Raw genomic sequence first — 13,773 nt, forward strand, 5'->3', positions numbered from 1 at the left:
GATTTAACATCTCAAATTTTATGTCTAGTTAAACACGAAATGGGAATTTATATTTGAACATTCTAAAAACTATATAGTAAATTAGATCACAAATCCAACTCTTATCTCTATAGAAGAAAACTAAACCTTTTATTGTGGTGGATTGGTGTCTGCCAAGCTTAAACATTGAACTTTTAAGCGGCTGATTTACACGAATGTTCCTTTTTAGATTACTATTTAAACCATGTACCCATTTTTAATAGTTGTGCAAATATTGCCCTTGAAAAATTATTCTTCCGGACAATATTAGATTCGATTCTAATATTTGCTCATGTATTTCTCAACTTTATAGACAACATTAAACCGTAGTCTAAAAAATCCATAAATGGCAATATAAATAAAAGGAGGATCATTTACTAAACAATTGTCCCAAAAGATATCTAGCAAAAAAATTCACTTTTAAGCTACCCTTCAATTAGGGTTGTTCATTTGGATCGGATATCCGAAATTCGAACCGATTCGCTCAATTTCGGATTTCGGATATTTGGATCGGATTTCGAATTGTGTTTATTAAAATTTTGGATATTCGAATTGGTATAATTGTAATCCGATCCGATCCGATCCGAAATCCGAAATTATTAGGGCATTTATAAATATTAAACTTTAATTTCGGATAGTCAGTACTTCCTTTACATCTTCCTCCAAGTTATTACCTTTACAATTGCTGGATTTAGCTATATTGGTACTACAGTACTCTCATAATTGCAGAAATGTGAATTTTTCTTACTGTATTGCCTCTTTTACAAAGAAAATATACATATGAGTTTGCAACTTTGAGGCATAATAATCCGATCCGAAATTCGAAATATGAAAATCCGATCCGATCCAAATTTTAAAATCCGATCCGACCCGATATTTATTCGAATCGGATTCGGATTGCATTTTGTAGAATTCGAAATCCGAATCCGAAATGTGCTAAATCTGATCCGATCCGATCCATGCACAATCCTACCTTCAATAGAGTAAAAATAGCACGTGCTAGCCAGTTTTCGGACTGGTAATCGAAAAATAGCCATCGTTTGTAAAGTCATTGAAAAATTATCATTGTTTTGCTAAAACACGGAAAGTTCCAGCATAATATGCGGGGATTATGGAGTTCCTGAGTATAAACTTCCAGCATATTATGTTGGAACTCAAGCACATTATGTTGAAAGCTCATATGTAAAAAATTCAAATTCCAGCATATTATGCTGAAATATTTCCGGATTTTTAAGGGTGTTTTTTGTTCAAACTTTTTTCTTTACATGAAAAAGTGACTACATTTCAATTACTTTTAAAACTATGATTATTTTCAATTACTAGTTGTAAATATGGCTATTTTTTATTTTTTCCCTTCAATATCGTCGAGAAGTCCTTCACTCTTTTTTTTCCCTCTTCAAGACAAGTCCTATATGGGAACATGTTTGAGTTTTATTTATGTTAAAGACTATGAATTATTTCTCTTTCCATTTTTAATTAGCCGAAACAAATGCATCAATATATCTTAATATCTCATCAATCTGCGTTAATAAGCTTAATACCTTTCCTCTTAAGCCAAGCACTTTCCTAAACCAGAATAAAAATGAATTATGTCAACTTTAAACAAGCGCAGCAAGCATTGTAACAGAGCCTTCACTTCTATTTCTGAACTTATCAGTCTCTGAATATTTGATAATATCTGTGTGTATCATCCAATAAAATCCAGGCATAGCTGTAAAATGCCAAAATGGCTCTAGAGATACATCAAAAGTGAAACAAGTAAATTCATTTTGTATTCAGCTCTTTGTACATATATGCATTTCCCTACTATATTGAATAAAATTATGCACAAATCGGCAGAACAGTTACAGGCTTATGTTGATGAAATATTGTAGTTGACAGTAATCTTACTCCATAACACATGTACAAGAACAGTATCATTTACACAAGCTACAAATTTTGATACAAAAAAATGCTGCCTTTCCAAATTTGTTCTTATATTTGATTAGAAACCCTGTAGTAATTTGTCAAAGTCTTCCCATCCAACTCCTTTGAAAAGAATCTTCTCATATAGTCCATGAAAATGAATTCCCGATAAACTGCTGGTTTTTCATCTGATATTAGTTCAGGTAGAGGTCCAAATGAGTTCTCTCTTTGGCTTGGGTTAAAGAAGACAGCAACTGATACACGTGGTTCTTGAAAAGGGTTGGCCAAAACTCTATGCTCCACACTTTTGTATTCGTCATTCGATATTATCTGCAATAGGGGATCGACTTCAGACCAAGGAAACAGCATTAGCAAAAGCAAAAATAAACATACACATTGTTGTTCTTGACAGATCATTTTCGTCTAAGTTGAGTTTACCATTACTACCCGGAGAAGTAAACCATAAGGGGGGTCGTTTGGTATGATGCATAAGCAAAAATAATCCTGAGATAAAAATTTAATACTGCATTATCCCTTGTTTGGTTACTAATCCTGGATCAGTTATCTCAGTACCAGAGGGTGGGATAATAATCCCGGGGTAAGTTATCCCAGGCTAAAGCAGTAAAATTGATAATCCCAAGATTAATACAACATACCAAATGGTCAATAAGAAATAATACCAGAATAACTAACCCCAACATAGTAATTTTGTATAACTAATCTCAACATAACTTGTCTTCAAACCAAACGTCCCCTAATTGTACTAATAAACCAGGTTCCTAACTTCCTAGCCCGACAATTTGGCACGTTGCTCCAACCTTGTTGGTCATCATTAACGATCATTAGAAAAGAAAAAAAAAATAAAAAAAAAATCATTAACGATCACAAAGAAACAAGTATAACAAAAGCCGAAGCTAACTAATAAAAAAAAAAAAAAGACAAAGCTACTCAGTACCTTTCCCATTGGAAGATAGATACCTTTCTACCACTGATGCAAAACTATATACCTCAAGTTTATCAGAAAATTAAGACAACATTTTCCTCTGTTGGGAGGCAACAAGGAAGAGAAGTTTTATTTTGGGCAAGTCACAACTCACAACCAACAAAAGGTGTGTGAGAGCACCTTCAGCTTTTGAAGTTAGTTTAAATAAACAAAGAAGAAAAATGAGTTTGTAGTGGAACGTGAGCCAGTTGAAACGATTAAATGAACAAAATAATGAAAGAAAAGTTAGTGGAATGTGGATCCCATACGTTAAGCCTACAATCTGAAATGAAAATGGCTTGAAGAAAACGAAAATCACTTGAATGCACTAAAAAGCATTCTCGTTTCTTACACCTAAAACATTCTTGCACTTCTTGCCTTTAATGCATTAATGTAAAAGGCCTTTTGGTTTCTTCCATCTAAAACAACTTTAATGTTTGAAGTTCAAGAGTCAAATATGCGGTCCATTACATGGATTGCATAACTGATGTGCAGGCGGCAGATCCATCGCATAATGCAACAAGGATTTACAGTTATTAGAGCCGACAAATTTGCGATCCATTATGCGGACCGCAGAATCGATATGCGGGTTGCATACCAGATGTGTGATGACCATTTTGAAAAGGTGAAGATCAATTCTGCGGCCACATGCCAAATGTGCGGACCGCGGATCACGTCCGCGATCGCAGAGTGGCACATGAAGGGCATTTTGTCACAGTTTTGTCCGCATTTTTTGGCATTATAAATAGAATAGTTAGAATCTTGGTCTGAGAAAGGTCTTACGCTTAATAACATTGAATACTCCATTTCTTTAGAGCTTTTTGAATAGATTCCTTCACTTTTCTTTCTTATAAACTTTTAATGCTTTATTTTTGTCTTCTAGTTGTAATGAGTAGCTAACTTTAATACTAAGGTTGTAGACCTGATGATGGGTGTCATGTTAATAAATGTTTACCATTGAATATATATAATAAGTTGTTGATTTCTATTCATTCTCTCTTGTTTCATTTATGGTTATTGGTTGCAAACATTAACTCATGTCATTTTTACTTGGAACGATGAGCTAGGGTTTGGTAGAAATAAATAGTTAGAACTCAAGGCTTTAAACTTGGCATAATTGGTTAGAATCACTTTGGAATAAGAAAATTCTACTTGGCATAATTGGTTATTTTTATTTTAACTCTTTTGCATTTTGAAAAATCATAAAGAGAAAATTCTACGTAAGTATTGGAAAATATTGGGTAGTCACTTAGGGACCATTTCATATCAAAGAACTTCTGATTAGAGATATATCATATTAACATCTATAGCATTAAATTCCATTAAAGGGGGGATAACCTTGGTCTGTTTCCTGTAAGATTCGACCCCAACCTAGTTGGCATAGAATATTTGACATCGACCACTTTATGTCATTTATATAGGTGTAATTTGAGTGTACCAAATTTTAGCGTCGCTGCCGGGGACTATGATTTTGAAATTATTAACTAGTGTGTACTTCACTTTAAGTCTTTTTCTATCCCATCACGCTTTGTTTCCTTTGACTTGTGAAATCAGGAATCATGGGAGAACTTGAGGATATGAATGTGTTTGCAAATATTGATGATGCAAATGCCAATGTCCCTCCGAGGGTTGTTGTGGCTACTTTCAAGGTGGATCGCAGTCTTTATGTGATGCTAAAGGCTGAAGGATTCTTCCGGAATTCAACCGATGATGACCCATATCTACATCTCAAAATTTTATGGGTGATTGTGTATTGCACAAGCAAAACCATATGTCGAATGATGCATTGAGGTTGATGGTTTTCAAATACTCTCTAACCGGAGAGGCTAAAATATGGTTGACCAAACTATCTCCAAACACCATACACACTTAGACCGAGCTAATGCATATTTTTCCGGCGAAGTGGTTTCCACCAAGCAAGAAGTCCGAACTCCGAGATCAAATTTTCTTCTTTAAGCAACTTCTAAGGGGACCAATTTCATGAAGCTTGGTGAGATTCAAGCAATACTTGGTAAGATTGTCGAATCATGGGCTTCGGAGAACATCTTGTTGGAGAAATTCTATATGGGTTTGGATCTCTTGAACCAATCTGTAGCTAACAATGCGGCCAATGGGTCTTTTCCTCTACTGGAGGAGGAGGCCTAGGAATCGGTGCTAGAGGTTTTGGTGCCTCTACTACCTTTTCCTCGCCTTTTTCATTGCCCAATCTTGAGCATTAGCATTTTGCGGGACTTTTTCAACTTCAACAACAATAAGTACCTTTATTTGTGCCTTAACTTCTTTTCCAACATCTTCCACATCAACCACTTTCTCACTCTCACTTTGAAGTAATTTCCCACTTCGAGTTGTGATAGCCATGCAATGAGAAGTTTGGCCACCCCCACTATCCTTTGGGTTCACAATTGTATCACTCAGAAATGCCTTTTTGCTCAGGAGTTTGCTCTGTTGAAAGATCTCTCATTTCCATCTCCAATTTTTGAATAGAAGCGATGTGAGAACCTACAAGCTCGGCCATGTTCTTCATTGAAGTGTCGCACTTCTCTTGATTTTGCAAAAGCTTTTCAAGCATATTCTCCAATTTGGAACTACCTTCGTCATTTGAAGAATTCTCCCGCCAATGTTGAGAGTTGGAATATTGGCCTCTAGGTGGAACATATGGATTTGAGCTTCGATTCCCAAAGTTGTTCAAATTTTCTTGATTCGAATTACCTTGGTCATTTCTCCGTTGCTGGTTACTTTGCCCTTGCGGCTAGGTCTCCATTGAATTTGTTGCCACGACACTTGGTAATTTTGCCTTTGGGCTCCTAGAGAATTATTGACATAGTTCACTTACTCATATTCCTCATAGTTCGGATATCCTCCTTGATTATTCGATATCGGTTGCATTTTCTCTACCACATTCATCTTCTTCGTTTGGCTTTCCTTTATCATCTTTGTTAAAACATCCACATTGGTGGCACACGAGTGGTCAAAGAAAAAGACCCATATGAAATACCACCACCTGTGTCGCCCAAATAACATGCTTAATTATATTCCCCGACCTTGGCAAGAATTTAAGTGTTTCTTTCAAATATCTTGTCCATGAAAAACCCATTAGACGCATTGTTAGCTACGGATTGGTTCAAGGAATCAAAACCCAAATAAAAATTTCTCCAACAAGATGTTCTCAAGAAATTGATTCGGCAATCTTACCAAGTATTGCTTAAATCTCATCGAAGCTTCATGATGTTGTTCCCCCGAATGTTGCTTAAAGAAAATATTTTGATCTCGGAGTACGGACTTTTTGCTTGGTGGAAATCACTTCGCCAGGGAAATATGCACTAGCTCGGTCCAAGTATGGATGGTGTTTGGAGGTAGTTTGTTTAGCAATATTTTAGTCTAAGTTGCTCCGACACAGCAAATTAGGTGCCGCACTCGTGTCGACACGACACTAGTATTGGTGTGGGTGTGGGTGTGAGTATGGGATCCGTACCGGATTTGGTCAAACAATTTTGGGTACTTTGACCACGACGGGCGAAAAAAATTGAGACCAGATACAATTTGATTCCCAAAATCAGAACAAAAACTAGAATAAATTTGAAGAAAATAGCATATCTTATCTAGGAAATCAATCCTTTATTTATCTACAACTTGAGAATAAAAAAGAAATCCACGCTTTATAAGCTATACATAAGTATTTCACAAAATTTCTCATAATTTAGAGATTTTTTTATTTTTTTATTATTTTGAGTTATGTTTAGTCGGATCCCCGCTCTCGTATCCGTACTACGATCCGTATCCTCAAATCTTAGAATTTACATCTCGAAGGATCCGACCTCTAGATCCGCACCCGTGTCGGACGCCCACACCCGTGTCTAAGCAACTTAGATTTTAGTCTCTCTAGCTAGAGAGCATTTGAAAACCCTCAACCTCAATGCATCATCCAACACATGGTTTTGCTTGTGCAATGCACAAATACCCACAAAATTTTTGAGATGTTGATATAGGTCATCATCGGTTCAACTCCAGAAGAATCCTTCAGCCTTTAGCATCACATAAAAATTGTGATCCATCTTGAAAGTAGTCGCATCAAATCTCAGAGGGACAATGGTATTTGCATCATCAATAATTTCATCAATATCCGCAAACACATTCACATCTTCAGGTTCACCCATGATTCACGATTTCACAAGACAAAGCAAATAAAGTGTGATGGAATAGAAAGTGACTTAAAAGTAAAGTAACCATTAATTAGTAATTTCAAAACGGTAGTCCCCGATAATGGCGCTAAAATTTGGTATGCTCAAATTACACCTATATAAATGGCGTAAAATGGTCGGTGCCAAATATAATAACCCAACTAGGTTACAGTCGAAAATAGGCGTGAAAACATTACTTAACTAGTGTGACACTAGACTATGGTCGTAATTCTATCCCGTTAATTTGGAAAGAGCTTGATATTGGTAATCTAGAAACGTTATTTTGTTAAAAGATCTAACTATTTGGATTAAGAAACCAAGGATGTGTCTCCTTTAATGGAATGCAATGCTATAGGTGTTAATATGATATATTTTTAATGGGAAGTACTTTGATATGCAACTGGTCCTTAAGTGACCACCAAATATTTTTCAATAGTTAGGTAGAATTTCCTCTTTATGATTTTTCGAAAGGTAAAAAGAGTTGCAAATAAAAATGACCAATTTATGCCAAATGGCATCTTCTTATTCCTAAGTGATTCTATTAAACAAGGTCTAAAACCTTGAGTTCTAACTAATCATTTGTACCAAACCCTAGCTCACTCTACCAAGTGAAGATAAAATGGTATGAGTTAATGTACCTTAGTATTAAAATTAACTATTCACTACAACTAGAAGACAAAAACAAAGCATTAAAGAAGACATTAAAAGCTTACAAGGAAGAAAAGTGAAGTAATCTCTTCAAAAAGCTCCAAAGAAATGGAGTATTCAATGCTATTAAGTGTAGGACCTTTTTCAGACCAAGATACCCCACAAAAACCCTAACTATTCTATTTATATTTATATGTCAAGTTATTTACTTTTTGTTGCTGGCCTTTGTACTTTTAAATCATCTATTAATCTTATTCTATATTTACCTTTTGAATTCAAACATGCAATTATAGGGAGATTCAAACAATAATTTCACCCAATTTTTAATTCAAGACTCCAGCTTGCAGGCAGGAGGTTGCAATTAAAACCAAGGCTCAAACAATACCCAAGCAAATGTTGATACCAATTGTGAAGAGAAATCATTTGAAGCACAATCGGACTTTCTAATGCCTGTGAATCTCTTTAGATATGTTTTTATATTCTTCTTATAGGGGTATTCTTAATCAGTTAATCTACTAATTTTACTGCAGATATTACATCTATGAAATCGTATCTGTAATTTAAAAGTTAAAATATACTCCCTCTGTTCCAATTTATGTGAACCTATTTCCTTTTTGGTCCGTTCCAAAAAGAATGACCCCTTTCTAAATTTGGTAACAATTTATTAGCTTAAACTTACAATTCTACCTTTAATGAGAAGCTTTTATAACTACACAAATACTCTGGGCCCCTTTTTGACTTGTTTGGAACCATAAATTCCAAAAGTCTTCATTTTTTCTTAAATTACGTGCCCAGTCAAACATGTTCACATAAATTGGAATGGAGGGAGTAGTACGATAGTAAATTTTTGTATTCTGCTACTAGAAATGTCAATTGAAGAATTTTAGAAATCTAAAATATGTTTCGTTTTCCTTTTTGTGTGAGCAATATGCAGAGAAGCCATGCGAGATAGGGAAAAATTCGTACGCAAAATCCATGGATGAACGGAAGTAGCAAAAGAAGATCTTAACATGTGAGCTATATTTTTTTTATTGTTAATATTTTAGCTATATTTTTGATAGAATAGGAACAGATCTGTAGAAGAACTATCCATTGAAGTTGTGGAGGTTGTATCCAAAGCAATGAATCTCGATCTACTATTGATTTTCGATGTGATGGTTGTATCCAAAACAATTACATGTTTAGGTTTTGATAAGTAAGCAAATCTTAAATGGAATAACTATGAAAGTCTGAAAATTTTGTTTACGCAAAAGAACCAAGAGTAGCTCTTAACATTGTAGAGATAAAAGAAGTATTGAAGAGGTATTTTAGGTGGAATAGATGGAAAAAACGAGAAGGCTGTTTTTTTTGGAGGCAACAACGAAAGGGTACATAGGAGATGGAGCTCAAGGGAGAATATAAAGGTCTATAGAGAATCAAAGTCTTTGAGCTTCATCAGAAACAAATATGCAACAGCACCATCCTTCCAATCTTCTTGCTGAAAATCATGATTTACAGAATGATATCATGTGGCGAGTTAGTGTGGGTATGCCAGCAAGATAAAAGGTGCATCAGAATGTACACACGTAATAAAAATAGCTTGTCTTTTAGAGGAAGGCTAAAATGAGAATGCAAATCATGGAAATAAGTTTCCTAGATATTGATCTTCATCAAAAAAAAGTTTCCTAGATATTGAACACGTCCCCCAACCACGAGGCAAATAACGGTTGACCAATAAAATTGCAAAGCAATCGTGAATATCATACCAAAACATTCAAAATAGAGCCAGCTCACTAGCGAATGAATTTCCTATTTTTATCAGTAAAAATGAACTTCCTATCCAGCCACATTGCAAGTCAACATTCAGGAATTGAAATTAAAATTCTGGATCAATAGCAATGGAGTTTGAAATCTTTACTCTCATGAACCCTACAAGCATGCTAATCTTGGATATCAAACTTGGAGACATGAGGGCGTGCTTTTCCACAAGAGTCAGAATTAAAAAAACGAAAGATGATAAGCTTTCTTCTATAAGAAACGAAATTTTCTCGATGAGAAGAAGTACTCCATGCTAAACTCATCTCACAGAGTATCGGCCTTGGAATCATTTGCCACTACAATGATTAAGTACCTAATGCACCATATTTCAGCTACAGATTCAACTATTCTTGGCACAGCTGTTAAAATAATATCTTTACGTTAGGGGCATGACTAAAGCCAATCAGTTTATGGGGATATATAAATGTTCCTCAAAGATACTAAAGCATCCATGTTATAGTTCCTTAGCAAAAGAACAGTCAAGAAACAAATGCAAATGATTTGTATTGGTCTAGTATGACACCTTTGTATAGGCATTTTAACATCTCCTTGAACTAGTAAAATATAAGATCAGTTCGTCACTACCATATAGCAAAAGGCACAAGGATGCTCTCAAAACCACATATTGGTGCCTTAACATAAAAATTTGAGCCATAAAATGAATAATTGTAAACTCCTCGTAGTTTCTAATGCTAAAACAAGTTTAATACTTTAACGTCCAAAAGTTGAAATTTGTTACTTCCAGGAGCAACGTGCAAATGCATCCACTGAAGCTAACAACTAATAACAGTTGGAGCAGTTAGAGAATCATTCCACCTTACAAGTAACACTTAAGCGGTGTGAAATATTCCAAGTTCAAACATTTAATGTTTAAAAATAAGTGACATATAAGATCAGGACATTCATCCCCTTTGTACAAGCTTCTCTTTTCCTTTGTAACCAAATGCTTATGTTAGAAAAAGCAAAAGCTATCCAAAAGAGTTGGACTTCTCATAGGCAACTAGCTACATAAAAGAGTTCATCAACTATCCAAAACATTCATTGGTCACCACTTCACCCTCTAACCTCTTTTCATGCATCCATATAGTTTATATGGAAACCAACCACCAACAGAAAGATAAGTATCAATCATGCATAAACATAATTGAATTGAACAATCCTTCTTTTTTTTTCTTTGGATAAGTACCTATATGATAAAGTAAACAGCATAGACCTTGGACGCATTTCTAACTTAAATGGTCTCTTAAATTTAGGAATTGGTCTTAACTTTGTCCAAACTTTTTCACTCTGAACTTATATAAGTCTCCAAGTTTGGGGTTTTGGATCAATCCTAGTCCAACAATAGGCGTCTTTGACATTAACGTGACTACATGAGAAAATGATCAAACTCATCCCATATGTTCACAGCCTTATCCTTTTCAAAAAATTGTTCACAGCCTTGACTAATTTCATCCCTCAAATATTTCACTAACCACCTAGTAGGAGCTTTTAGCGTAAATGTCCTGTAGGTAAAGTCCTACAAGTTTGCATTTTTTCCATCAATGTATCTCCAATCACTAATGACGTCTTATAAGTTCAGATATAAGATTTCATCTCTCAACTATTACACTAAACATAAAACATGGTTCAGTAGATCGTATTTAACTCATTCCAAGGCTGTGGTTCAATGGTAATGATAGTACAACAAGAAATGTGTGGTAGCCACAGGACATGATAGTTTGAATCGGGTGGGAACCAAGTCTGGTACTTATACGAAGAATGGTAGAGGGGCAAGACCACTATCCATCGAGTTTTGAAGCAACTAATTTCTCGGTTATAAAACAGAAATACATTATATTAAGGCTAAAATCATACTGCATTAACCCATAAGAGGCCTCCAAGCATGCAAATTACACAAGTCTAGTTACGAGCTAGCGGAGAGCATACCTGAAGAATATCACCAATATTAATAATAATAGCCCCGGGTATGGGCTCCAAATCCACCCAATCATCTCCAAACTTAACTTGCAAGCCAGCAACCTCATTTTGCACCAACACCGTCAACACGCCAGGATCCGTATGGGGCGTCAAGCCCTTCGTCAACTCCGGCTGCGGACAGTACGGATAATAATGTGCAGCCATAATTCTCGCATCCAAACAAGACAACTCCTTCAATCTATCCTCCTTCACACCTAACCCTTCACACAACAAACCCATCAACTCTTCCCCTATTTTCACCACTTCTTTATCCCACTGAATTGCCGCATCCCTACACACCTCCGGCACATGCTCCCAATCCGGTGGTGTGGGACCCAACCTGAAGCAATGATAACCCAAAAAATAATTCATTCATAATCTCATTACAAGAAAACCCCTATTTGTAATAGTGCAAAACTTACTCTGGCTAAAAACTAGAAAACTTTTTCCATATAAATTTTGACTATTATAAAATCCATTTAGACAATAACTAAAAAGAAACTAGAAAATACAAAAATGATAATAAACAATATAGATTTCTTATTCCAACCTCATCTGCAACGTGTCCCTCCAGCTGGCATCTCTGGAGTTGTACAAATCGAAGTTCGTGGAGTACCCTACTCCACGTGACATGTCCCTACTGTAATACTTCATTTTTACTTCATCAGGCTGTTCGTTGAATGTTTTTATGGACCCCACAATTCTGTTTATGGCTTCTACGGGGACTGAGTGATTGATAATCTGGAAGAATCCGAGTGTCGTCGAAGCTTGGTGAATTTGGTCAACAAGGGTTGACCGAGGGGTAGAGAAGTCAACGACGGGAATGGAGTGTTTGTAACCGTGTCGGGTTTTGGGTTCCGGGGTTGGTGGTTCTGATGGGTGGATGAAGAAACCGGGTATAGTAGTAAGGCCCTTATCTACCAGGCCTTTGACTCCGATTTTTGACTCATCGAATTCTTTCAGTTCTTTTAAACGATCAGAGTTTGGGTTCGGGTTCAGGGTCGGGTTTGACATTTTTGCGACAAGTTTTTTGTTGCAGAAATGGAGTTTTGGGGTTGGGATTGAAGAATAGTGAAAGGGGAGAGCGGAGAGGGAAAGAGATAGGGGAAGAAATTGTTGGTGAGAAGAAGACAGGGATTGGAATGACGACATCATACTTAAAATGGAAGTTTGACTATGGAGTTATTTATTCAATTCAAAGGGAAGCAACAGAACGGCATCGAATACAAACATAGATACGTGTGTGACAGTAAAATCAGGAATAATTGTTTAAATTTAAAACGTAAAACGGTATAGTTAAATAAGAAAATTAATTAATTTGATCCTCAAATAATAAAATAATTAAAAAAATACATAATACTTAACTTTGATAGAAAGACGAAATGACATAAATAAATACTTTGGTCGGGCTCAATAGTATTAAGAACAAGAACAGAAAATAAAAAGGTAAAATTGATTAGAGCTTTTAGTAGATGGTAGTATTAGTTTTCCAGAAAATTCGTGTCCTTAAAATGATAACAGATCTCACTATTTATAGTTATGTCTCGGAAAGAAGGTCCTAGGATCGTGCCATTCATTAATATCAGTTATGAGGGACATTGATGAAAATGTAACGGTGAGCATAAATGTCAAATTCCTTGTAACGAGCAACGTACTTAATGGTGTGGAATATTCTCCATTAAATGCTATCGGGCGAAGAGTATTTATTGCATCTTTATGAGCGTTATTCTTTCCGGTAACAGACGGGGTTGTTGCCTTCGATTTTGGCTATCCTCTGTCTTAGGTTCCGCGTGTCCCTCTTTTGGGCGGCCACGTAGCATAGCATATTTTATCCTATACAGATAGTCCTCCTGCTTTCCGGTGACATAACTTTGTGTCATCGGAAGGTTGGTAGAAATACTCTTTTGGCAGGAATTATTATGATCCCTCTGAAGGTTTCCGACGGTTGATTAGACGCACGTCTCTCCGCATTTAATGTCCCGAACACGCATCATCCCACGATTCAGCAAAATTTTTGCCGATTATCGAGATAATCATGGCCATAAATTTAGCCGCCAAAACTTTTACTTATACACATCAACTTTCTCCCTTTATACTCCATAATTTTCCAAGTTTTCTAAAACCTTTCTTTAACTCTCTTCAAACAGAAAAGCTTTTCTTTCATCCAAATGGCTTATTCTTCGAAGAATGTTAGCTCTTCAAAGGGCAAGAACAAAGCCGAGGATGCTGCTCCTCCAACGGTGGATTCCATCATTCCTAGAAGTCTTGTTACAACAAAAGACTTCGAAG

The 13,773-nt window shown here is 35.9% G+C and overlaps 1 protein-coding gene across 2 annotated transcripts; it reads right to left on the reverse strand.

The window, feature by feature from the left end:
- Positions 1-1,763: 1,763 nt before the first annotated feature.
- LOC107774253 (1-aminocyclopropane-1-carboxylate oxidase homolog 11) lies at positions 1,764-12,727 on the reverse strand. Of its 2 annotated transcripts, none has more exons than XM_016593747.2 (3): positions 12,035-12,727; positions 11,455-11,824; positions 1,764-2,253 (listed from the first exon to the last, which is right to left on the reverse strand). In XM_016593747.2, exons 1-3 carry the CDS (start codon positions 12,637-12,639, stop codon positions 1,993-1,995), a joined length of 1,236 nt encoding a protein of 411 aa, XP_016449233.1. In that variant the 5' UTR covers positions 12,640-12,727; the 3' UTR covers positions 1,764-1,992. The 2 variants fall into 2 exon arrangements, with proteins under 2 accessions (XP_016449233.1, XP_016449235.1); XM_016593749.2 differs by having other exon boundaries at positions 2,133-2,270; positions 12,035-12,704.
- Between the last annotated feature and the right edge of the window lie 1,046 nt (positions 12,728-13,773).

This window comes from Nicotiana tabacum, chromosome 12 (genome assembly GCF_000715075.1).
Source record: "Nicotiana tabacum cultivar K326 chromosome 12, ASM71507v2, whole genome shotgun sequence".
NCBI classification, from domain to species: domain Eukaryota; kingdom Viridiplantae; phylum Streptophyta; class Magnoliopsida; order Solanales; family Solanaceae; genus Nicotiana; species Nicotiana tabacum.